This window comes from Mesoplodon densirostris, chromosome 5 (assembly GCF_025265405.1).
Source record: "Mesoplodon densirostris isolate mMesDen1 chromosome 5, mMesDen1 primary haplotype, whole genome shotgun sequence".
NCBI classification, from domain to species: Eukaryota; Metazoa; Chordata; class Mammalia; order Artiodactyla; family Ziphiidae; genus Mesoplodon; species Mesoplodon densirostris.
In genome coordinates this window covers 79,846,617-79,869,565 of record NC_082665.1, presented here as the reverse complement: position 1 = coordinate 79,869,565, position 22,949 = coordinate 79,846,617, and the positions used below count along the sequence as shown (strand labels likewise).

The following is a 22,949-nucleotide window of genomic DNA, read 5'->3' as shown; positions in this document are numbered from 1 at the left end:
TATATCCTTCATAGATAGATAGATATACAAACACGTGCACATGTACACACACACCCCTCTGTGACTTTATGAAAAGACTGAAACTAAGCGAAATTGGAGGCATAGAGGTCCTATAGGAATGAATCACATTTAGTGTTCAATTAAATTTTATATTTGAGCTTCACTCCAACAGAATGTCCATACATAAAATAGTAACTAATTAGTGAGGGCAAAGGAGATGTGTATGGTTCCTACCCTTAGGGTACATAAAATTCAATATGTAGTTACAGTAAAGGATATAAGAGAAATAGAATTACCTTCCATGAGACCTCTGCTGTGACTGTTCTCAAATATAAGTTTGAGAAAGGCTTGACTCTGAATCATATAGCCAGGGAAGCTATCACATGAAATCACGTTGCATTCTGCTCTTAAGTCAATTAGAGATTTGCCCGTAATAGCTATCGAGGCTCAAGCATTGATGACGGTGTCCTTTTGGGACTTCAGTAAACTAATTCAATTTTAAGATAAGGATTAAAAAGAGCTAACTTTATACAGAAGTTTTCTGTGTTATGGAGTGTCCTGGGAGTTTTACTTGTCATTTACAGGCGTTACCTCCCTCACATTGATTTATAATCATTTGCTTTCACAAAACCAGATTTTTACCAATGGCTAGAGAATTTCCTAATTACATGGTAAAGGAGGAACATGGACTCTTCTTCCCATTGGTTTTTATACCTGTCTATGTGCATGTCTTCTTTCTTGGCAAAATGAGTTGTTGACACATTTTGGCCTTAATTCTTTTGTTGAATGTATATAAGTATCATTACAGTAAGAATTTTTGTCTGGTTTGTTCACTATTTTATCTCCAATAGGTGCTCAATAAATATTCACTGAGTGAATAAATCTATATCATCACTATCTAATTCCAGAACATTTTCATCACACCAAAAAGAAACTCTACCATTAGCAGCGACTTTCCATCTCTCTCTCCCCTGGTCTCTGGTACCAACTAATCTACTTTTTGTCTCTATAGATTTGCCTTTTCTGGACATTACATATAAATGGAATCCTACAATATTTGGCCTTTTTTGTCTGGCTCCTTTCACTTAGTATAATATTTCCAAGATTCATCCATGTTGTAGAATGTATCAGTACTTCATTCCTTTTTATTGTTGAATAATATTCCATTGTATGAATATATTGCATTTCATTTATCTATTCATTAGCTGAAGGATATTTAGGTTGTTTTCACTTTCTGGCTATTATAAATAATACTGCTATGAACATTCATTTCTAAGTTTTTATGTGGACATAGGTTTTTATTTCTCTTGGGTATATACTTAAAAACTGGAATTCCTGAGTCACATGGTAACTGTTTAATTTTTTGAGGAACTGCCAAACTATGTTGGCAAAGCAGTTGTACCATTTAAAATTCCCCAGCAATATATGAGCATTCCAGTTTCTCCTCATCCTTGCCAACACTCATTATTGCCTGCCTTTTGGGTTATAGCCGACCTAGTAGATATGCAGTGGTATCTCACTGTAGTTTGGTTTGAATTTCCTTAATGACTAATGTTGAGCTTCTTTTCATGTTCTTATTGGCCATTTGTGTATCTCCTTTGGTGGGGATTGAAGTTTTTAATGATTATATGTTTTCCTAGAGGAGAAAAGTGTGTCTGTGAGGAGAATTGATAATCTATGGAGAATTTTACTGTGGCAAAGAGTAAGTAGCAGAATTTGTAAAGTTTTACAGCAGATCCTAGGAGTGGTTTATGGGATACAGAAGATATAGACGTACAGAGAGAGTAAGTAATGGATGTTTGTCTTAAGAAGTTGAAGAATATAGAAAAAACATAAAGAAGAAAACAAAAATCACTGTAATTATACCTCTAGAAGATAATGACTATGGAAAGTTTGGTGTATTTATCTTTAGATATGGGATTCTTGTGACTGATTGTACAGTATCCCTACTGCTTTTTAGTCCAGGTTCTCCTTCTGACAAAGCAGAGTGATTCCCTGCTAAATTCTGGTTTACTCCATAGTTGGGTAATGGTGGGAATCAAGCCCTTCACAATAGAACTCACAAATTCAAGAGAAGAGACTGTGAATAAAGTCTGGCTGAGCGGTGAAAAAAGCCACATGAGTACGGTGTTGTGGTGGAGAGAATGCTGAACTAAAAATCACACTTGGTTTCTAATCCTGGCTCCATCAGGAGCAGGTGGGGAAGGTGGAGTAACCAAAAGCCCAAACCTCTTCCAGCTCTAAAATGTCATGAGTCCTGGTGTGTATTTTACAGGTTGGGCCGCCGAAGGAAAACCATGAAGCTCTGTCGAGAGCTCTCTGATTTGGTTGTGTACACAAACTCCGTGGCAGCCCAGGACATTGTGGATGATGGTAAGGTCTGAGTGTTTTTTTCTTCTGGATACACACTCCTGACCTTTCTTTGTCAATTGTTAATTAAACTTTTGTTAATCGGATCATCAGCACACATTTCTGGAAATGTGTAGAATCCAGCTTGAGTGTCAGGAAACTGATTGCTGGTACAATGCTTAGCTTACAGGGAGGGCTCTATTGATTATTTGCCTAATTGGCTAGAGGTCAGAGAAATTTCCAACAGGGCAGAGGAAGACTTTATTATTATTAAAAAGACAAATGTATCAGAGCAAGGTTTTCCCAGTCTTCAAACTATGGAGACTTGACCTAGTTTGATGGCCAGATCACAGATGGCTGTTCCTAGTGTGAATGACTAGAAGAAAGAGGAAATTAATTGACAAATATAACATCTTGAAACACCCTGTATTTTCTTACTGAAAATTTTGACCTTGATGAAAATAATTTAATACACAGATTGCAATTTTAACAACAAGAGCAGAAATTTCAGAAGCATTGACTCTTTCATAGTTTCTTACCCATCAGTTGCTGTATGTGGAGTTGAGAAATTCTAGTTACAACTGTTCTTACCCTGAGTTTCCTGCCAGCTGCTCTTTCTCTTTATCCTCTTCCTTTCTCACTTGTATTTTGTTCAGTTAATGGGTGCTTATGAAAATAAACTGAGGTCATATGGGTTTTCAATCTAATTGTAATTTTAGTGGAAGAGAAATGTACATCAGACTCTCCCATTTTCTCATGTCTCAGTGAAGGGAAAACAACATTGTGCTGAGTCTTATGTCCTCACAACCTCCAGGATTCTTTCCTCAGATCTTTATTTTTTTCCCCCCATTCCACAAGTGTATCTTTTTCTATCTGCAGATTTTCTTCCCTTTGGTGTTGATTCCTTCTTTAGATGGTGACAATTATTTAAAAAAATTAATTTCACATGTGTGAACATGAGAACCTGTAGGATTCTCAGCAAGTGAATATCACATTCTTTTTTATTTCCAGACTCTTTTCCATTATAAGTTATTACAAGGTATTGAATTTAGTTCCCTGTGCTACACAGTAGGACCTTGTTCTTTATTTTATATATTTTTTTATATATAGTAGTGTGTATATATTAATCCCAAACTCCTAATTTATCCCTCCCCTTTCCTCTTTTGTAACCATAGGCTTGTTTTCTATATCTATGAGTCTATTTCTGTTTTGTAAATAAGTTCATTTGTGTCATATTTTAGATCCCACATGTAAGTGATATCATATGATATTTGTCTTTCTCTGTCTGACTTTGCTAGTATGATCATCTCCAGGTCCATCCATGTTGCTGCAAATGGCATTATTTCATTCTTTTATTATGGTTGAGTAATATTCCACTGTGTATATGTATCACATCTTCTTTATCCATTCCTCTGTTAATGGGCATTTAGGTTGCTTCCATGTTTTGGCTATTGTAAATAGTGCTGCAGTGAACATTGGGGTGTGTGTATCTTTTCGAATTAGAGCTTTCATCTTTTCTGGATATGTGCCCAGGAGTGGGATTGCAGGATCATATGGTAACTCTATTTTTAGTTTTTTAAGGAACCTCCATACTGTTCTCCATAGTGGCTGCACCAATTTACATTCCCACCAACATTGTAGGAGGGTTTCCTTTTCTCCACACCCTCTCCAGCATTTATTATTTGTAGACTTTTTGAGATGACTGTCTGACCAGTGTGAGGTGGTACCTGAACATCACATTCTTATAATATCTGCCCACAGCTAGAAAATAAACTCAGGAAGTATTTTAATGGAGTTATAGGTATATTTGGTTCATAGAAATATAATTTCTACTATATGCCTTAGTTAATCATAATCCTATTAGCTTAATGGAAAATAATATTGAGGACTATTTAGTTCTTGAACTTTATCTGTTTTTGTCTTTTGTGTGTGTGTGTGTGTGTTAGCCACAAAATAAGCAATAGATAATGAATGCATGGCTCATCCTAATGCAAAGCAACTCAACTCTATTAATATACTAATTGACATGTACCTAATTACCAAGGTCATCTTATTGATAATGTGGTGTGTGTAATTTATGTAGAGAGACAGAGAAAATAGTGGTACTAATTTTAGTGCTACTCCACCTGAATGTGGTTTGTCAAAAAGATTATATTTTCTCTTATCCTGTTCAAACTATTCCTCATCAAAATCTACAAATATGATCATTTTTAGTATGCTTGAGATATGTAAACTATGCTAACTTATATCAATAAGATATTGATATATGTGATAAGGAAAGAGTCTATATGAGGGAAATCATCAGATTAAACACTGTAATTCTCTAATTTCTTTGCCTCTCACTTGTGTTTATGACTGTTCCATGTTGTAGAGTGTAGTTGCTAGTCATTTGGCCAGTGTTTAATAACTAAGGCTGTACAACTCTAAGGACAACAAGGGCCCTGGGAGACTGTGTGCATGAATAAACATGCAGAGTCTGGATACAGTTCAGGCTCAGTAAGATTATAATTCACCTCCTTTGTTTCATGGGCCATGTCCCTCAGTCTGGGTTCAGAGCACACATTGGAATGAGAATGAGACTCTGGGCAAGTTTGGATCTTTATCTAGGCTGGCATATTCCAACAGGTCCAGATGACATGGGGTGGTCATTTTGGGGGTGGGGTATGGATGTTTGGTGAAGGGGTGGGAGCATTTTAGATGTGGTACAAAAGGTAGTACTGGGAGAAAAAGGTAAGATATTAAATAATTGGAGGTTTACTCCATCATGACCCCCTAACTTGTAGCTTCGTTGGTCCTGGATTAACCCTTTCTGATGATGCCCCAAGCAGAAACTTTAATATAGGCTTCCTGTTTTTTTTAACCTCCCTTTACTTTTCCATTATTTATAAATCTGGCTAGGTGGATGGCTGTTCTTGTTTCTGAAACTTTTATTTCTTTATAATGTTCTTTTGAATTCTTTTTCCATTATTATTCCTTTCTCCCAAATAGGCTTTGACTGGCTTCATAATTCTATTCAAAGTAACTTTAAAACCCAATTTTTCTGCTTTGGAATTGGTCTTTTCCCTTTATTTTCTTCGACTCTGAATGCTGTCACTTAATGTGTTTCATATGTATGCTTTTTAGATGAATGCCTTCAACGAATGTCTCCCTTTTATCAGGAATGAGTTACAAAGATAGTTTTATTTATCCATAGGTGTCTTGAACTCTGGCAAAGCTATCCTGTTTGAATCATGCGCCTAGAAAATAATTTTCCTGTCTGTCCTCTTCATACTAGTCAGATAGACATGAAGTAGTGAGGTGATTGAATTCTTGGGATAATATGGGATCCAGAAATAGGCAGTAATCTGAGCAAGATGCACAGCTCTGATCTGAAATGGCAGAAGAGTCCCGAGAGTGGAACTTAATTAGACCTTTCTTACTCAGGAGCTGTGCCTGATCTGGTTGAATTCACTCTTTTGCTCTGCATTTTATTATGGGTGTAATCGGACATCATTATAAGCTCTTTTATGAGTGGTGTTTTCTTTGCAGCAGTTCTCACGTTTCTGTTTTCTTTGTTAAAAACTTCTAGGAACCACAGGAAATGTGTTATCATTCAGTGAAACAAGAGCACATCAGGTGGTTCAGCAGAAATCTGAGCAGTTCATGATTTATAATCAGAAGCAGCTCACGAGGATTTATCCTTCTGCCTACCGCATCGATTCCAGTAACTTCAACCCTCTGCCCTACTGGAACGCAGGTTGCCAGCTAGGTGTGTATGCCTCGGGGAGGAGCGGTTCTCCATGTGTCTTGACTCTATGCTGCTGTCTTGCCTAATTCTCTTAAACTTTGAACTTGCACAGTGGCATTGAACTACCAGTCTGAAGGGCGAATGATGCAGTTAAATCGAGCCAAATTCAAGACAAATGGCAATTGCGGCTATGTCCTCAAACCCCAGCAGATGTGCAAAGGTGTGTGTTAATTTCATAGTCGCAGCTCTGAACGCAGGAGACCTCTATTGAAGGAGCTCTGTGGAAAGTGTGATGCCTCTGTTTTGCAACATGATTTTTAAAAAAGAGATAAATAACACCTGAAACAATTTTATCAAGCCCTTTTTAGTCAGTTTATTCCAATTACAAAACAGTGCTAACAACAACAACAAAAAAAGATAATGCAATGTTATATCAAAAACACTTCGTTTTGGTTCTGCTCATTAAAATTCTTTTTAAAATTTCCAAGTTGGATTTTTAACAGTTCAAGTAAAAACTGTTGACAGATGTGTCTTCAGAATTTTGTGCTTTGCATGTTTTCTTGCTATGCTGTTTACTTAATTTCAGCATAAATACTTAAACTATACCTGCAGTAGTTTAGGATAGAAAATTATGTGAATCTGACAACTGCCCCCCTTCTCTATACTATGGACATTCAAATAAAATGTTCCTCTTACCCCCTGCCTTGGTTGATAATTGCATCACAGACGCTTATTTTAAGTTGGTCCATTCTTCTGGCCTTTGGGAGCATAGATTCTAACAAAAAAAACAACACAGCTATGGAAATGCCAGCTGGCATTGCCTTCAGGCAAAAGCCACGCTGATAGTTATGTGATAATTTCTTTGCTTTAAGAAACACTATAGTAATCCAGCATTTATTGTTTCTTTGTTCTACAAGCTTAAGGTATGTGTGTGTGTGTGTGTGTGTGTGTGTGTGTGTGTGTGTGTGTGTCCATGCTACCAAACCTAGATTTTTAACCTCTGCTTTACTTGGCTTAGGTACTTTCAACCCTTTCTCTGGTGATCCACTTCCTGCCAACCCTAAGAAGCAGCTCATCCTGAAAGTGATTAGTGGACAACAACTCCCCAAACCTCCAGATTCCATGTTTGGAGACCGAGGCGAGGTAAGCTGTATACGACCAAGTGGTTAATTATGTGATTTATTTTATTGTGTTTACATTTCATCTGAAATGTCTTAAGGGTTCTCTGTGTGTGTGTGTGTGGGTGTGTGTGTGTGTTTGTAAATGAGCACTGACCTCAGCTCATCAGATATTAACTGACTTATTGGCAAAACACACACAATTCTTTCTGGAGTGCAGTGCATCATCTATTTTTGAGGCATGAGTGCAATACAATTCAATTCACGATTCAAGACTGACACTGGCAATGCTAAACTGAGATGCAAGGAGCAATTTTGTTATTAATAGACACATTGCCTAGGAGAATATCTTAACCTTCCATCCGCCTTTCTCATCCACTGTGACCCTCATCTCTGCTGCACATCAGCCACCTGCTCCCTGGCCACGGGCTGGCTCTTGCCTTGCTGCATTTCTGTTGCGTGATTTTAAAATGTCTCCCTCTCTGACCACAGCCTCCACTCTTTCCAGAGCTTTCATTCCGTTATTCCCATTCCACCTGCTCTTGGCCTCCTTGACCTCCATTTTCTCCCTATCTGCCAGCCCCTCCTCTGTTCATGTCCTTCCTCTCAAGAGTGGTCCATCACTTCAGGCTCTTTGCCACTCCCACCTGTTAAACTATCCTTTCTGGATCTTGAATGTCGATGGTGAAACCATGCAGCTCTGCGATGGTCCCACCATCAACTCTGTCTCAAATCTCCACTGACCCACACGTAGTGCTGCACTGCCATCCCAACTCCGCCTGATCAGTCCTCTATCCTATTCTCCACAGTGGCTATTTTCAACTTCGTCTCTCCTCAAACATTTGTTCTCATCACTTTCTCCAGTAGATGGCCCTATGTCCTCCCTCTCAGAAAGTAGGACCTTCAGGTGGGACCATGTCTTCCATCTGCATTGCCTTCAGCCTAATCCAAGCCACCATCATCTCTTGGCAGTTCTGCTGCAGTAGTCTCCCAGCTCACTGGCCTCCCTGCTTCCAGTTCTGTTCTCTCAGCAGCAAGAATAGTTATTTTGGTAGGATCAGAAAGTTTATCCTTACTTCCTCTTCTTTCCATTTTTCTTTATTGTCTGCAAAAAGGAAGACTCACTTCCTATATTTTCCCCCAAACTTTTTATTTTGAAAAATTTCAAACCTCAGGAAAGTTGCAATAATAATAAAATGAACACCATATCTCCAGCACCTAGATTCACCAATTAACTCATTAAATTTTGTTACTTTTGCTTTATCTTCCTTTCATGTGTAAATGTGTACATAAATATACATATACACATACATATATACTTATGCACATGAAAGGGAGAAATAAAGCAAATATAACAAAATTTAATTATATATATGTGTGTATATATATGCATTTTCTTTTCTTTGGAGAGTCATTTGAGAGTAAGTTAACATCATGACCCCAATCCCTAAATACTTCAGCATTTGTCTCTTAAGAACAAGAAGGTTATCCTGTATAGCCACAATACAGTCGTTACACCCATGACATTTAATATCGGTACAATAATATATTTTTTTCTATTTTATTTTATTTTTTTAGACCATTAGAACTTTATTCATTTTTTAAAATTTTATTTTAAAAAAATTTTTATACAATTTTTACAGGTTACTGTCCATTTACAGTTATTACAAAATATTGGCTGTATTTCCCACGTTGTACAATACATCCTTGAGCCTATCTTATACCCAATAGTTTGTTGGTACACTAATGTTATCTAATATAAAATCTATATTCAATTTTCCCCCATTGTCCCCAAATTGTTCTTACATCTTCTTTTTTTCTTTTTAGATTCAGAATCCAATTAAGAATCACACATTGCTTATAGTTATCATTTCTCTTTGGTCTTTTAAAATATAAAACAGTTCTCCAGGTTTTGTTTTCATTATACTGATATTTTTTAAAATGTCCAAGCCAGTTGTGTCCATAGTGTCCTTCAGTTTGGATTACCTGATTGTTTGTTCATGATTAGAATCAGACTAAACATATTTGGCAGGAATACTACATGGGCAATGTGTATCCTTCTCAGTGTATCATATCAGGGGCCATATTGTGTCAGTTTATCCCAGGATTGATAATGTTACTTGGATAAGGAGATTTCTTCCAGGTGTTTTTCACTACATCGGTATTTCTTTATCTTTGTAATACATAGTCTGTGGGGTTAGAGTAATCATTTAAATGTATGAGGTTTATCTTTCTTTTATAATTAAAATAAAATCCAACCTATTGTGGTTTATGAAGTTCTCTGTCACGAGATTTTAACTCTTTTTTGAGCCATAGAACCCATTGGCATCTGATGAGGCCTTTGGACCCCTTCTCAGAATAATGTGTTTAAATGCATAAAATAAAATAGATAAAGATACACAGTAAAAATTATATTGAAATTCACTTATCAGTATATTAAAAACAAACTGTGACATACAAATATGTATGCAATAAATAGCAGGATCTAGAGGAGGGTTGAATAGCTATTAGAATTTTGAAGTCATGATAAGTATGGGTGATACACGGAGATTTCTGCAACAACTATAATGTGACTTGAAAACATCTGTGATTTCTGCCAGGCACAAAATTACAGTACTAATACTCTACTATTTGTGCTTTAGTCAGAGGCTAATGAAAATATAGTTTCTCCCCCCCTCTAGTCCCCCTGAATTCTCAGCCTGTGATCTCTCACATTGTTCATATCTCTGAGAATGAAATAATAATTTTTCTTGCTCCTAATCAGAAAATTGATTGTCATCTTTAATTTTCACCTTTTCTTTGCTCTCCACATCTACTCAATTAGCATCTCCTGGACATTTTACCTCCCAAATCTCTCCCTAATCTTGCTACCACTATCCAGTTCCATTCTCCCAGCATGTCACCTGGATTACAGCATGATGAAGCGGACACTGTTATCTTAGGTTTACAGATGAGGAAACTGAAGCACAGACAGTTACACGACTTGCCAAAGTCCAGCACAGGAACCAAGTGTCGAAGCAGGAAGTTGTAGCTGCCCCCAAATCCAAGACTCCCAATGGTACAGTGTTACCACAGTGTTCTATTCTAAGGAAAAACTTCTAGCATCAAAGAATTAATGGAAAACTAGTAAACTTTAGCTGTGATTTATTTAGTAAACAAAAAGTGTGTCTATCCACCTAACTGTCTCAAAATGTTTTTCTATCATACCTCTAGTTCATATTCCATGAAGCTCCCTCCAAAACTGTATTCTCCTTACTCTCCAAGCTCCTAAAAATATGTTTTCCCAGACTTCATAATTCTCTCCTTTCTGGGTTCCTTAGGATTTTATTCCTTCATTGCTACTTATCCAGTACTGGCACTACAAAGGAGAGCTTACAGATGACAAAGCAGGATCCCTCTCCCAGAGGGCAGGGGATATGGGGGAGGTAAAGGTGAGGAGGAGGGGAACTAAACACTCATATTTTTCTTTTGATTACCTTTTCATCTTTTTATTTTTAAATACTTTTAAATGTACATCATAGTACACAATTGATTTAACTACATTAAAGTGCACCAATCAAATGTGGATAACTTGATTAATTATTATGTAAGCAGATCAAGGTAGAACATATCCAGAACCTCCAGAAGGCTTCCATCCACCCTCCCAGTCAATATCTACTCCCAGCCCTCCCCTCCCCCCATCAAATACCAGTCCCTGTCAAAACAGATTAATTTAGTCTGTGCTCAAACTTTATGTAAATGGACTCTGACGGTATACACTCTTTTGTGTCTGGCTTGTTCCACATTATGGCTATGTAGCACAACTTTGTTATTTTTTTCATTGCTGTGTAGTATTCATTAGATGAATATTCCACAGTTTATCCATCTTACTCATAATGGACATTGAGGTTGTTTCCAGTGTGTGACTATTATGAATTCACCTGCTCTGAGCATTTCTGCATAGATAGACGCTCTCATTTCTGTTGGGTATATACCTTCAACTGGAGTTGAAAGTTCATTGGGTTAAGTTTTTGTAGCATTAGTAGATATTGGCAAATAACAATGTAATCTTTTTTTTATTCCCGCTTCATAGTTGACTCTGTTAAATCTGGTACAATTTCTCTTTCTTAGTAAGCACCTAAATAAATGGGTTGCTGTTGATATGTGATATTTTGGCCAATATTCTTAAATTAACATGTGTAGAAATTTATCAGTTGTAGTAATACTTTCTTTATCTATATAGATCATTGATCCTTTTGTAGAAGTTGAAATTATCGGATTGCCAGTAGATTGTTGTAAAGATCAAACTCGTGTGGTAGATGACAATGGTAAGATTATAATAATCTCTGTTCACTTTTAATAAGGATGCTCTAGAAATAGAGTTTGCACTGAAAAAGAGAATTTGTCTACATGGAAGAGAAACAAATTTCTAAAATCTGTAACTGCCATCTGAGTTTTGTTAAGATTTTTCAACACATAAAACTAAGTAAATATGGTATCGATGCATGGTATATTTTGATGGATGTTGGAATCTAGGCTCTCAAGACTTCTGCTTTTGAAGCAAATGTTTTTTTCTAGTGAAATGAATGATATTTTAAAGATCTGGGTTAAAACTTCATGTAGGAAAATGACTCGTTATATTTTTATATTGTTTTCATGACATGAGTTGCCTCAAAGTTCTCATTTGTGAAGCCCACATCCTAATGATTTCTCATTTTTTTCTGGAGCATGTACAATGTAAAGGCAAGTGCAGCATGCTCTGGCAAGTTTACTTCTTGAATATGTACTTGTGGTGCATGGGCAGCATTCTTCTTCTGTTTTGGCCATCATGTAAAGAAAACTTTCTTTACTCAAGCCTCATGTCTTTTTCTTAGTAATCTTCTAAGGTTGTATTTATTCATACATATGACAAACATTATTGCATGCCTGTTTTTCTTAATCTCTAGTCCTTAATACTGTAAAAAATCTAAACCCCAATCCTCAAAACGTTTGGGAAATTAGAGGTTCCTAGAGAGACCTTAAGAGGAGCTTAAGGAAAGGAATTTGAGGGTTCAAGAGTAGCACAAACCTGTTACTTAGGAAATGACATGCTTAAAATAAGTGAACTTCCCATACTACATTTTCCTACCAATGCTCAATATATTTTTTTTGGTCTCAGAAATAATTGAGATGTCATCACTAAGTCAACAAAAAGTATCTCTTCTCTTCTTCAGGAGGAACATCTCAATGATTTTCAGTCCATAATTATTTCATTAGCTAAGGCATTAGGGTTAAGTGGCTGATGCCTCCTGAATGCATACATTTAATAACATGAATTTTCATTTTTAGAAAAGAAAAACTTATAGAGTACTTGAATTTTTCTCAGTTTAATTATTTTATCTGAGAGAATTTTACCAAGAAATAAACTTGGTTTTGCCTTTTAGAATTTGAGTTGAATTATATGCCTTTCCTATTTATTTTCAGTAGCGATGAAAATATGTCATCTTTCATGTATTAAGGTCTTGCTTCACGAGAAGCCACTGGAAGTCAGCAGTGCCTCATCTTCTTTGGCTCTGTCACTAGTTGTATGATGTTAGGCATGTTATTTTCTCTGAACATCAGTTTTCTCAACTATAAAACAAGCATGATATTTCCTATGTTAAAAAGTGAGCATGGGTTACTTGTGTAATTTTTAAGAGTTATATATTTTTGAAAGTCAGTAATATATACTTTTTCTTAATTAGAAAAAAACCTCTGCCCTGCCACCCTTAGAGGATTACCGTAAGAATTAAATAGGATGGTATATGTACCATAGCATTGAAACCTTACAAAATGCTTGCTGGTGATGCTTACAGCAGCAGAAGCTTTGGTGGGTGAGAAGCATCATTCTACTGGGGTGGGATGGGAGTGGGGGAGAGGAATCATTCTTTATTGCTTTTGCTAAAACATTATTCTTAGATCACTACTGTAGATACTTTTTGAGCTTATTGAAACATTCTGGATATTGTCTAAAAGAGCTTTCTCTACAATGCAATTTGGCATCAAAGATGATTAGAATTGATGTAATAATTTACAGGCAATTTCTTACCAATTATTTCCTAGCAATGGGATAAACTCCAAGGCTTTATTTCAGTAAGGCATCCCGGGGTGGCTCAGTCATCTTCACGAGTTTAATAACCATTGCAAGCAATTTTCACTGTCTGCTTTGCAGATGTTGCTGCTAAATCATTTTTAGCCAACCCCTTTGCTTTTCTAATTTGTCTTTTCCTATTTCTCTGAGGATTTAACCCTGTGTGGGAAGAAACCCTCACATTTACAGTACACATGCCAGAAATAGCTTTGGTTCGGTTCCTTGTGTGGGATCACGATCCGATTGGACGAGATTTTGTTGGGCAAAGAACTGTGACCTTTAGCAGCTTAGTGCCTGGTAAGTCTGGCTGGCCTTTTCTCTCTAGACTGACCATTCCTTTTCTTTGGAAGATTTAATATATGATATGTGATATACATGATACATGGCATATATGATATATAAAATGTGTTATATGATAATGTGAGTGTTAACATAAAGAACTATAGTAAAGTCAGGTATTTAATTCTGTTGCACCCATGGGAAAGCCAAATGCAATTTCAACTAAAAGGAGACTACTTTCTCTACTTTTATCAGGCTACCGGCATGTCTATTTGGAAGGACTGACAGAAGCATCCATTTTTGTCCACATAACAATCAATGAAATCTATGGGAAGGTAAGAAAGATCACAGGGCTTAAAGCCACATGCAACAATAATATAGTCCTTAATAAAGTTTTCTAATTCATTGCATAAAAGGGAACGTGTATCTTGACAAGCTGTTTTTTTAACAGAAAACTCTAGTGAAGCCCAGCCCACACTGTGCTCAGTGTGCTCTCCTGCCCACAGGTCTCCATCCGTGTGTGCTCCTTCCTCTTTTTAGGGGTGTGTACTCATTCCCTCCACCTAGGGGCCCTCTCTGGGCTTAAAAGAATTGAGAAAACTATTACTCTCTAGGGCAATCATTTGTTTGACTAAAACAGTAAAGATAGACATACATATTTGAATTTTATTATAATCCTTAAAAAGATCCAGCTGGCTGCAGTGGGAAATGTAGTGTCAGATGTTTGAATTACCTGTACTAACTGGGCTATAATCCCAGCCAGTTCTAGGCAGGATGCATTCATTTAGTACCATTGTATTCAACTGGGAACCTAAAAATCATGAAGGAATTAAAAGCCACCCACAGGACTTAAAAGGAAGAGACCATAAAAGTGTATTCTAGCTCTTTGCTGATGCCAATTTCTTCATTGCAGAGCTCACTTGAGATTTACAAATCAATAGGCTGTCCTCTGGTAATGTCAAGTAATTGGGGAATTGGCCACTGGAATCAATTTTCAGGACTAGATGTGATTTGGAGGGACTGTAGCATTGACCAGGGCCCGGGAATGTCCAGTGCTCTTTATCAGAAGGTCTGCATTGCCTGGAGCCCCTCCTCCAGAGGTATATACATTCTCTGTGCTTCCGTTTCCTTATTTGTACATGTGGGGTAAAAATAGTACCTACTTCATAAACAAATACTTTATTTTTAAAAAGCTGCCTGGCACATAGTAAATGCTCAAAAATGTTGGCTAATATTAATATTATTAAAGACTGTAATCCAACTGGCAGGTAGTGGACCAGTTTGGCCTGAAATAGGAGGTATGTGTTTATTCTCACATCCATCAGTTGGGAGGGGTGAGGTGCTAAATTTCCTAATTTCTAAGAGTGATAAAGCTTTATGACTTTCTGTGTTTAGTCCTGGGTTTCTATTTGTGCTTGTTGGGCTCTCTCCTCTGGCCTAAACATACACAAATGTAAATGATCGAAAAATGATTCTTGAATTTCTAGGAATCCCAGGTGAACAAAGCAGCATCTCTAGCACTTAATATGCTTGAGGGAAATAATAAAAATCAGTTTGTTAAAAACTTGAGCCAGCGGTGGTTTGTGACCACCTAGAGGGGTGGGACAGGGAGGGTGGGAGGGAGGGAGACGCAAGAAGGAAGAGATATGGGAACATATGTATATGTGTAACTGATTCACTTTGTTATAAAGCAGAAACTAACACACCATTGTAAAGCAATTATACTCCAATAAAGATGTAAAAAAAAAAAAAAACCTTGAGCCAAGAAGGTGTTCTGTAGGATTTGTGTTCTCTCTCCTAAATAAATGTCCACGTGTAAGTCATTTATTACTTTCAAGGTGTGTTTGGGTTCATATGCATAAACCACAACATGATGGTAATGAACTGAGCAATGAATGAACTTGTGACTAAAAATCCAAAGTGGGAGAAAGGGTTTATAGAGCATATGTGTTCTATCTCCTTCTGTTTTACTTGTGCAGCCTTCTTGAATGAGCCCAAATTGTGTTTTGTTGTGCTTTTTCCCCCCTTGCAGTGGAGCCCTTTAATACTCAACCCCAGTTACACTATATTGCACTTTCTAGGAGCTACAAAGGTAGTTTCTCAGCATGGTACTTGGTTCTTGCTGGCGCGTTTCTCTTTCAGTGGTCATGGCGGCATGCTCTCTCACATCGCTCCATCTTCCTGCTTACCACTTTAAAACATGTATCTGTTGCTTTAAGGTGGCTCAAGTTCATTATAGTCTTTTCACTGTGGAAACTCTTCCTACCACCTTGTCATCTTTGGGCAGGAAACTTGTGGGAAAGCTTGGTTGTGAAAATGGGAGGCTGCCTTCCTCCCAAAGTCAGGTTGATAAAATGTGCATGACATTGTGCAAACATGCTGTGAGCTGCTGTTTTCTTGGTTTGAATATTCTTCAGTGGCTGTGAGATTTCGTTTTGTATCCATTTTTCATGGAGCTGTCATTTAAAAGGCAAGCAGTTGACACAGTGGTATTTGCTTAACTTGTGCTTGGTCCTTTTGTGTCTTCAGAACAGACAGCTCCAAGGTCTGAAGGGGCTGTTCAATAAGAATCCCAGGCACAGCTCTTCAGAAAACAGTTCCCATTATGTTCGGAAGCGATCGATTGGAGATAGGATTCTGCGACGCACAGCCAGTGCTCCAGCCAAAGGCAGAAAAAAGAGCAAAATGGGCTTCCAAGAAATGGTAGAGATAAAGGATTCTGTGTCTGAGGCTGCAAGAGATCAAGATGGGGTCCTGAGAAGGACCACACGGAGTTTGCAAGCACGCCCTGTCTCTATGCCTGTTGACAGAAGTCTTCTGGGGGCTCTGTCGCTGCCTATATCTGAAACCGCAAAAGACACAGAAGGAAAAGAAAACTCTCTGGGTAAGATGCTTTAAGTTTCTCTAAGAATACACACCTTTAAGGCCCATTTTGGTCCCTAACTACCATTGTTACATGGCTGACATTTTGTGGTCAAAGTAAAATATACTGAAAAATAACTCATTACAGTACATTACAGTGTTACCTTTTAGACCATATTTTAAACTTTGGGGAGTGGGTGGTAAAAGAGCTATCACCTAGTCACCTAAAGCCTCAAAATAACATTGACATCTGAAATTGACAGTGAAGGATCAGGTGTGATGGCATGGAGCCTACGGGTCTATGAGACACAACAGAGGGAGGTGAAACCTGCAAAATATGAGCAGAGATCATGGTTTTCTAAGTGGGTACAATATTTACTGGTTTTCTGAGGAGGAATAGAATTAAATGGAGTTTTCTGAGGTTGAGTTTAGTTATATTTCTTTCCCACCATATAACATGTTTTCTACAATTGGAAATGTTTATGGAGAAAAAGGAAAAGCCAGATGTTAAAAGTAATCCACCTTCTTCACTTGAGAAATCTTTGCTTTCTCAAGAGGTAGCTTATTAGCTGTTTTCCTGTGGCCTCGTTTCCCTGACCCCTGGATGTTGACAGGGAAGGAAGCATGTCTGCAGCTCCTGTCCATTCATAGATTCCTCAGGCATAGGAACCAGGCATTGCCCACCTTTTCCCCTAATTTGAGCATAATGCTTCACTCATATCAAGAACGTGATAAAGAGTGATATCTCCTTTACAGTGTACCAAAGAGCTCTTGCCTTGTGTCGGTGACTCTTCCCCCACCCTATTTTAGATAATTTAAGCACCAAAACTGTGTCCATGTGAGGTCTCTGCAACAAATAAGTTTTAATTAAATCAAAATCACTTCAGACAGTAGAATGTAATACCTGTTTCTTTCTTTCTTTTTTTTTTTTTTTTTTTTTTGCGGTATGTGGGCCTCTCACTGTTGTGGCCTCTCCCGTTGCGGAGCACAGGCTCCGGATGCGCAGGCCCAGCGGCCATGGCTCACGGGCCCAGCCGCTCCGCGGCATATAGGATCCTCCCAGACCGGGGCACGAACCCGTATCCCCTGCATCGGCAGGCGGACTCTTAACCACTTGCGCCACCAGGGAGGCCCATACCTGTTTCTTTTAGCAAAATTCTTTCATCATGCAATCTAATTTCAATCATCTATTTTCTCACAAACACCACTTTGCTTGTATTGATTTTTATTGTAAGATGTTGTAGGGAGACAAACCAATTTTTGAATGGTTTATTTGAAGGAGAAAAAGGCAGTTAACAAGTTTGAAATTTTGCTAAGAGCAGTATCAGAGAAGAGATGAAATATATGCTTTAAAATTTATTTCAAAATTCCATTTTAGGGGAAAGTAAACTATATATAAATATAAATAACTCCATTTGGGGGGGAAATAAAGCAAAAGAAATTAGTAATAATTAATCATGTAATGCCACAATTAAGATGTTACTACCATTAAGGTGAGTTAGAAAGCAACAGTTATGTTTCTTTCCTCCCTTTAAAAAACAGGAAATTTATATGTTATTCATATATATATATAGCATAATATATTTAATAATACTTAAGTATAAAACTTATAAATATGGAGCAGTACATAACCATGCAATGATTCAAGTTATCATGTAGAAGAAAAATTAAGTGGAAAAAATTCAGAATAAAAAATTGTGTACATAATTCTATCCCTCTACAAAAGCTTACAGTGGCTATCTGAGTGGTAAATCATATAATCTTCATTTTTTTCCTTATAATTTTTGGGTTTATCAAATTTTTATGATGAACTTTTTTAGTTAGGAAAATATTTAAGAAAAAGTTAAACATATTTTCTTAATTCTCGTAACTGAAAGCATAAAATCCATTAAAATAATGTGATTAAGAATACCTAATATCAATATTGAACACCTAATATCAATATTGTCTTAGCACTATACTAAACAGGATGGGGTACCCCAAATTACTTTGAATTGTATATTTTTATAGCTTTCCTTACTGTTCCTGATATCTTACTGCCTCTTTTAGGGGAGAATGCAATATGAAATTTATGTATTAAAACCAAAAATATAGGATCAACGGAAAATTAGATATTAGCAATGGTATAAAATTGGTGACCAAGTCTTTATTTTTACATTTTAAAGTCAACAGATACTGATATTTTAATGCATCTATTGCACCCTCCAATTTGTTTTAGAAATTAATTGTATTAATAGTATTTTGACAAAATGTTTTTCAAAGTGATTTGTGTGGGTTTTTTTTTTTTTCTCTAACACATGTATAACTTTGAAAGCTTACAGTATCTTGCTTACAGGTACCACAATACTTTGTTTAACAGAGCTGTCTTGTTCTGTTTTTATTGCCATGCTTCTGTGTAGTACAAATCTGAATAGGAAACAACTTAAGGTAATCTTCACTGTAAAAGTATGGTAACTCATTGACATTTTTTTTTTTTACAATGACTATTACATCCTTAGCTGATGTAATAGCTATTCAAAGGGAAGTTTCAGTGAAATTTTGCCATTTATCCATCACACAGACACTTTGTTGCAAATCTATGCAATCCATAATTATATTGTCACAATGTAACAGATGTACATTTTCCATTTGTCTGTCTGAAGACAAACATGAGTGTTTGCAGGTCCTACATAAAGTGATACATGTCACTTAAAATATTGTTTGTTTCGTTCAGCAGGAGATAAGGATGGCAGAAGAGATGGGAAGGCAAGTATAAAAGACCAACGTTTTCCAAATTTCAACAAAAAGTTATCTGCTTCCTCCAGTGCTCTCCTCCACAAAGACATCAGCCACGGGGACTCTGCTGTTTCTACCGCCAACTTGTCAATCACAGAACAGTTGGTACCAGATCCAAAGGGTGGGAGAACCAAATCAAATGTGTTAAGTGATCGCCAGGAACACCAGTGCACCAACAAATCCCTCTCCCCAAGGCAGCATTTGGCTCGTGACCCTGCAGTTAGCCTAACACAAGATCTATGTGGTGTGAAAACCAAGGGAAACGGCAATGCTGGGGGCTTCGTGGTAGGGAAAAGCACATTGTCAGGAAGCACCCTTTCTCAAAGCAATCTGGAGATTAAGAAGCGGGAAGGTAATTGGGATAAGGACAGAGCTGCAACATCCTTTTCTTTGTCAGACGTCTCTATGCTCTGTTCTGACATACCTGACTTACATTCCACTGCAATTCTCCAGGAGAGTGAAATTTCCCATCTTATTGATAATGTCACTTTGACAAATGAGAATGAGCCTGGCAGTTCCATCTCAGCACTGATTGGCCAGTTTGATGAGACCAGCGAGCAGGTTAACCCCACAGTTGTGTCTCATCTTCAGAGCCCCAGTGTGATAGCGGGCCATCCTCCCTTGCCTACCATGGACCTAAAAATGCCCTTCAAGCATGGCTTTTCCAGTGGAAAACCCAAGTCATCCTTCCTGTGCTCATCTCCTGAGCAGATTGCATTCTTGGGGCACGAGAACTCTGAATGCTCAACACTTGCAGCTGTTTGTGAAACTCTCTGTACTCCTGTCCCTAAAACTAAAGCAGATGATGATCTTTCTGGGAAGACCAAGACAGGGACCATGGAAAACAGTCTGCCTCTGTCCTCTAATAATCCTCACTGCTGGTTACCAAAAAGTCCCACCCACAAAAAAGACTGGGAAATACCGAAGAACCACAGCCCTGCCACTTCCACTGACTTGACACTGAAAGATGTAATGGTGGATCCCACTCTCTGTTTAAATTCTGGGGAGAGCAGTCTTGTGGAAATGGATGGAGACTCACAAAGTCTGCCTTTAACAACCTATGGATATAGGAGAGAGGGCACAAGTCACCTCGCTTCTCCTTTAAAACTGAAATACAGTCAGGATGTGGTGGAACATTTTCAAAGAGGCTTGAGAAATGGCTACTGTAAAGAGACTCTCCACTCTTCTGTCTCTGAAATATTCAACAGTAGTATTCAAGATGTCAAAAATCAAAATATTTCTCATCTAGCCTATCAGGGTGCTGGTTTTATGCATAACCATTTCTCAAATTCAGATGCAAAAAAGAACCAGACCCCTGGGCCCCTGTCTAGCGTTCAAGACATGCATGACCCTGCCCCCGAGCGGTCCACACACCCTCCTCTGCCTGCTCTGAAGCTGCCCAGTCCTTGCAAATCCAAAAGTCTGGGGGACTTAACATCAGAGGACATCACCTGTAATTTTGAAAGCAAGTACCAGTGTATTAGTAAGAGCTTTGTTGCAACTGGCATCAGAGACAAGAAGAGCGTAACTGTGAAAACAAAGTCGTTAGAGCCTATAGATGCCCTGACCGAACAGCTGCGGAAGCTTGTGTCCTTTGACCAGGAAGACGGCCGCCAAGTGCTGTATTCCAAGCAAGATGTCAGTCAGTTCCCCAGGGCACTTGTCAGAAAGTTGTCATCCAGAAGTCAGAGCAGAGTGCGCAATATTGCCAGTCGCGCCAAGGAAAAGCAGGAAGCCAACAAGCAGAAAAGTGTGAACCCCAGCCCTGTGGGAGGAGTGGTTCTTCGAAGCAAACCCTGCGCGCCGGCGCCTGTGGGGAACCGGCACTCCACCGGCTCATACATCGCGGGCTACTTGCGGAGCGCCAAGGGCGGCTGCGGCGGCATGGAGGGCCGCGGCATCCCCGAGGGCGCGTGCGCAGCCCTGCGCTCCGGGCATGCCGACCAGTTCTGTTCACATCATTCCGTTTTGCAGACCGAGCCGAGCAGTGATGATAAACCAGAAATTTATTTTCTTTTGAGACTGTGAATTACATAAAACTGCATTTTTTTTTTTACATTTTAAATAAGCTGCATTTTCACTGTTTACAAGATATTCTGTAGAATGTCCGAGTTTTCAGTAAATATGGCCCTTGGCTTTGAGATGATTTTAAAATGTATTTTTAAACTTGTATTACCGTCTCCCTTTGACTCCATGTGTTCTTCTTGTTCATGCGTTTGTGTATAGCTTCGGGTGACATTTCCCGTGTACCTTTCTGATCTTTCTCCCCTGAGGTATAAACTCTATTGGTATGATGTATGCGCATGCCCTAGATGTGAAACTTCTCTGCAGCTTGGTTTCTACCGTCCGTATGTTTCACCAAGATGCTCTTTATTCTGTGTCCTCAGATCACAGTCACAACTGTAGTCATTTTTACTCTCTGTTAAGAAATTTTACAAAGGACAAAGGGATGAATTCTTTATTTTAAAGCCATTATCATTTTTCCTAGTTTTTGTTCTTTATTAAGAAGCCCAGATACATTTTCGTAACTCAGTTAAAAGAAGATTAAAATAGTTAACTTACCTTTTAAGATTTCTCTACCCCACCCAGAAGGAGAGTTCAAAGGAGATTGGTACCGGCTCCCTCCACACCCTCTCATTTTTGAGTAGGCTGTGAGGGTATGAGGAATAAAGCAAACTTCTGTATATAAGGACAAAATTGTTTGTTTCACATAAATTTTGTTACATATTTTTGCTAATGGCTTTATATGTAACAAGAACACAGTTGCCAAGCTATTTGTTGTACTTTTGAATTTTCTGATTAAGTTATAGACTGCAAATAATGGCTTTCAGAATGAGGGACTTCCAGCAGATGCTAACAATAACAGTAGCACAAATTGAAAACGTCCTAAAGCTTTCCAGAAAAAAAAATTATTTTCTCATGATAAAACCCAAGTGAATAGATAATGAGAAGAAAGCTTTTCCCTTCAGGGAGCCAAGTAACTATATTTTAATACCAACATACATTATTTTCACTGTGAGACCGTTTTTTATTGCATGTTCAGATGTCCCTCTTTGCTTTTTTGTAACATTAACTGCAATGATGTTCTTCTTGGAGTTCATGAAAATATAATTAAAGGAGATTTTTAAACACTTCGTGAATTTTTTTTTTTTTTTTTTTTTTTTTTGCAATTAAAGCTCATGTGATGACTGTTGAGTAGGGAACCCGAAACACTCAGAAATATTTGCCTTTTCATCTCTTTGCAGAAGAAGAGATCACTTCTAAAGGGACAGTTTTAAGCAGCATTTCATGTCTTTGAGTGTTTTCACTGTGCTTTAAAGACCATATTTGTAAGGCGACTTGAGAAGAAATTCAATGTAATGAGTTTATTTGCATTTGGTGATGGTGTTGCTAGTTTAAAAATCCTTCCCAAACCCTGCGTGTGACAGGGGCTTGGGTGGGGGTGTGTGTGTGTGGAGGGTATGCAGACAGTGCAGGCAAGAGGCTGTATTTGGCAAATTAGGCGACCTGAATCTTTGTTGTGTGTGGGGAGAGTGGGGAGGAAAGCAGTTAGACTCTGCTTTCTCTCAGTTCCCAACCCTGAACTTCTCCCCAGTGCTGAGGGTCTTCCTCTCTTTGGACAAGCACTGGGATGCTGGTTGGGGTAGGGGTGTAATAGTGAAAGGAGAGGGACCCATTTTCCATCCCTTAGTGAACCTGAGATACTTCATCATCTTGGGGGTTCTGAACCCACAAAGTTCCATCCTTAGAC

The 22,949-nt window shown here is 38.1% G+C and overlaps 1 protein-coding gene across 1 annotated transcript in view; it reads left to right on the top strand.

Annotated features, from left to right (window-relative positions):
* Positions 1-21,226, top strand: part of PLCH1 (phospholipase C eta 1) — a 236,210-nt gene extending 214,984 nt beyond the window's left edge. Inside the window, exons 15-24 of the mRNA XM_060099970.1 lie at positions 2,276-2,373; positions 5,918-6,097; positions 6,189-6,296; positions 7,095-7,219; positions 11,417-11,501; positions 13,433-13,579; positions 13,817-13,896; positions 15,594-15,653; positions 16,091-16,445; positions 19,137-21,226. Of these exons, the coding sequence (XP_059955953.1) occupies positions 2,276-2,373; positions 5,918-6,097; positions 6,189-6,296; positions 7,095-7,219; positions 11,417-11,501; positions 13,433-13,579; positions 13,817-13,896; positions 15,594-15,653; positions 16,091-16,445; positions 19,137-21,226 (3,328 nt within the window). The remainder of the gene's footprint in view (positions 1-2,275; positions 2,374-5,917; positions 6,098-6,188; positions 6,297-7,094; positions 7,220-11,416; positions 11,502-13,432; positions 13,580-13,816; positions 13,897-15,593; positions 15,654-16,090; positions 16,446-19,136) is intronic.
* Positions 21,227-22,949: the final 1,723 nt, after the last annotated feature.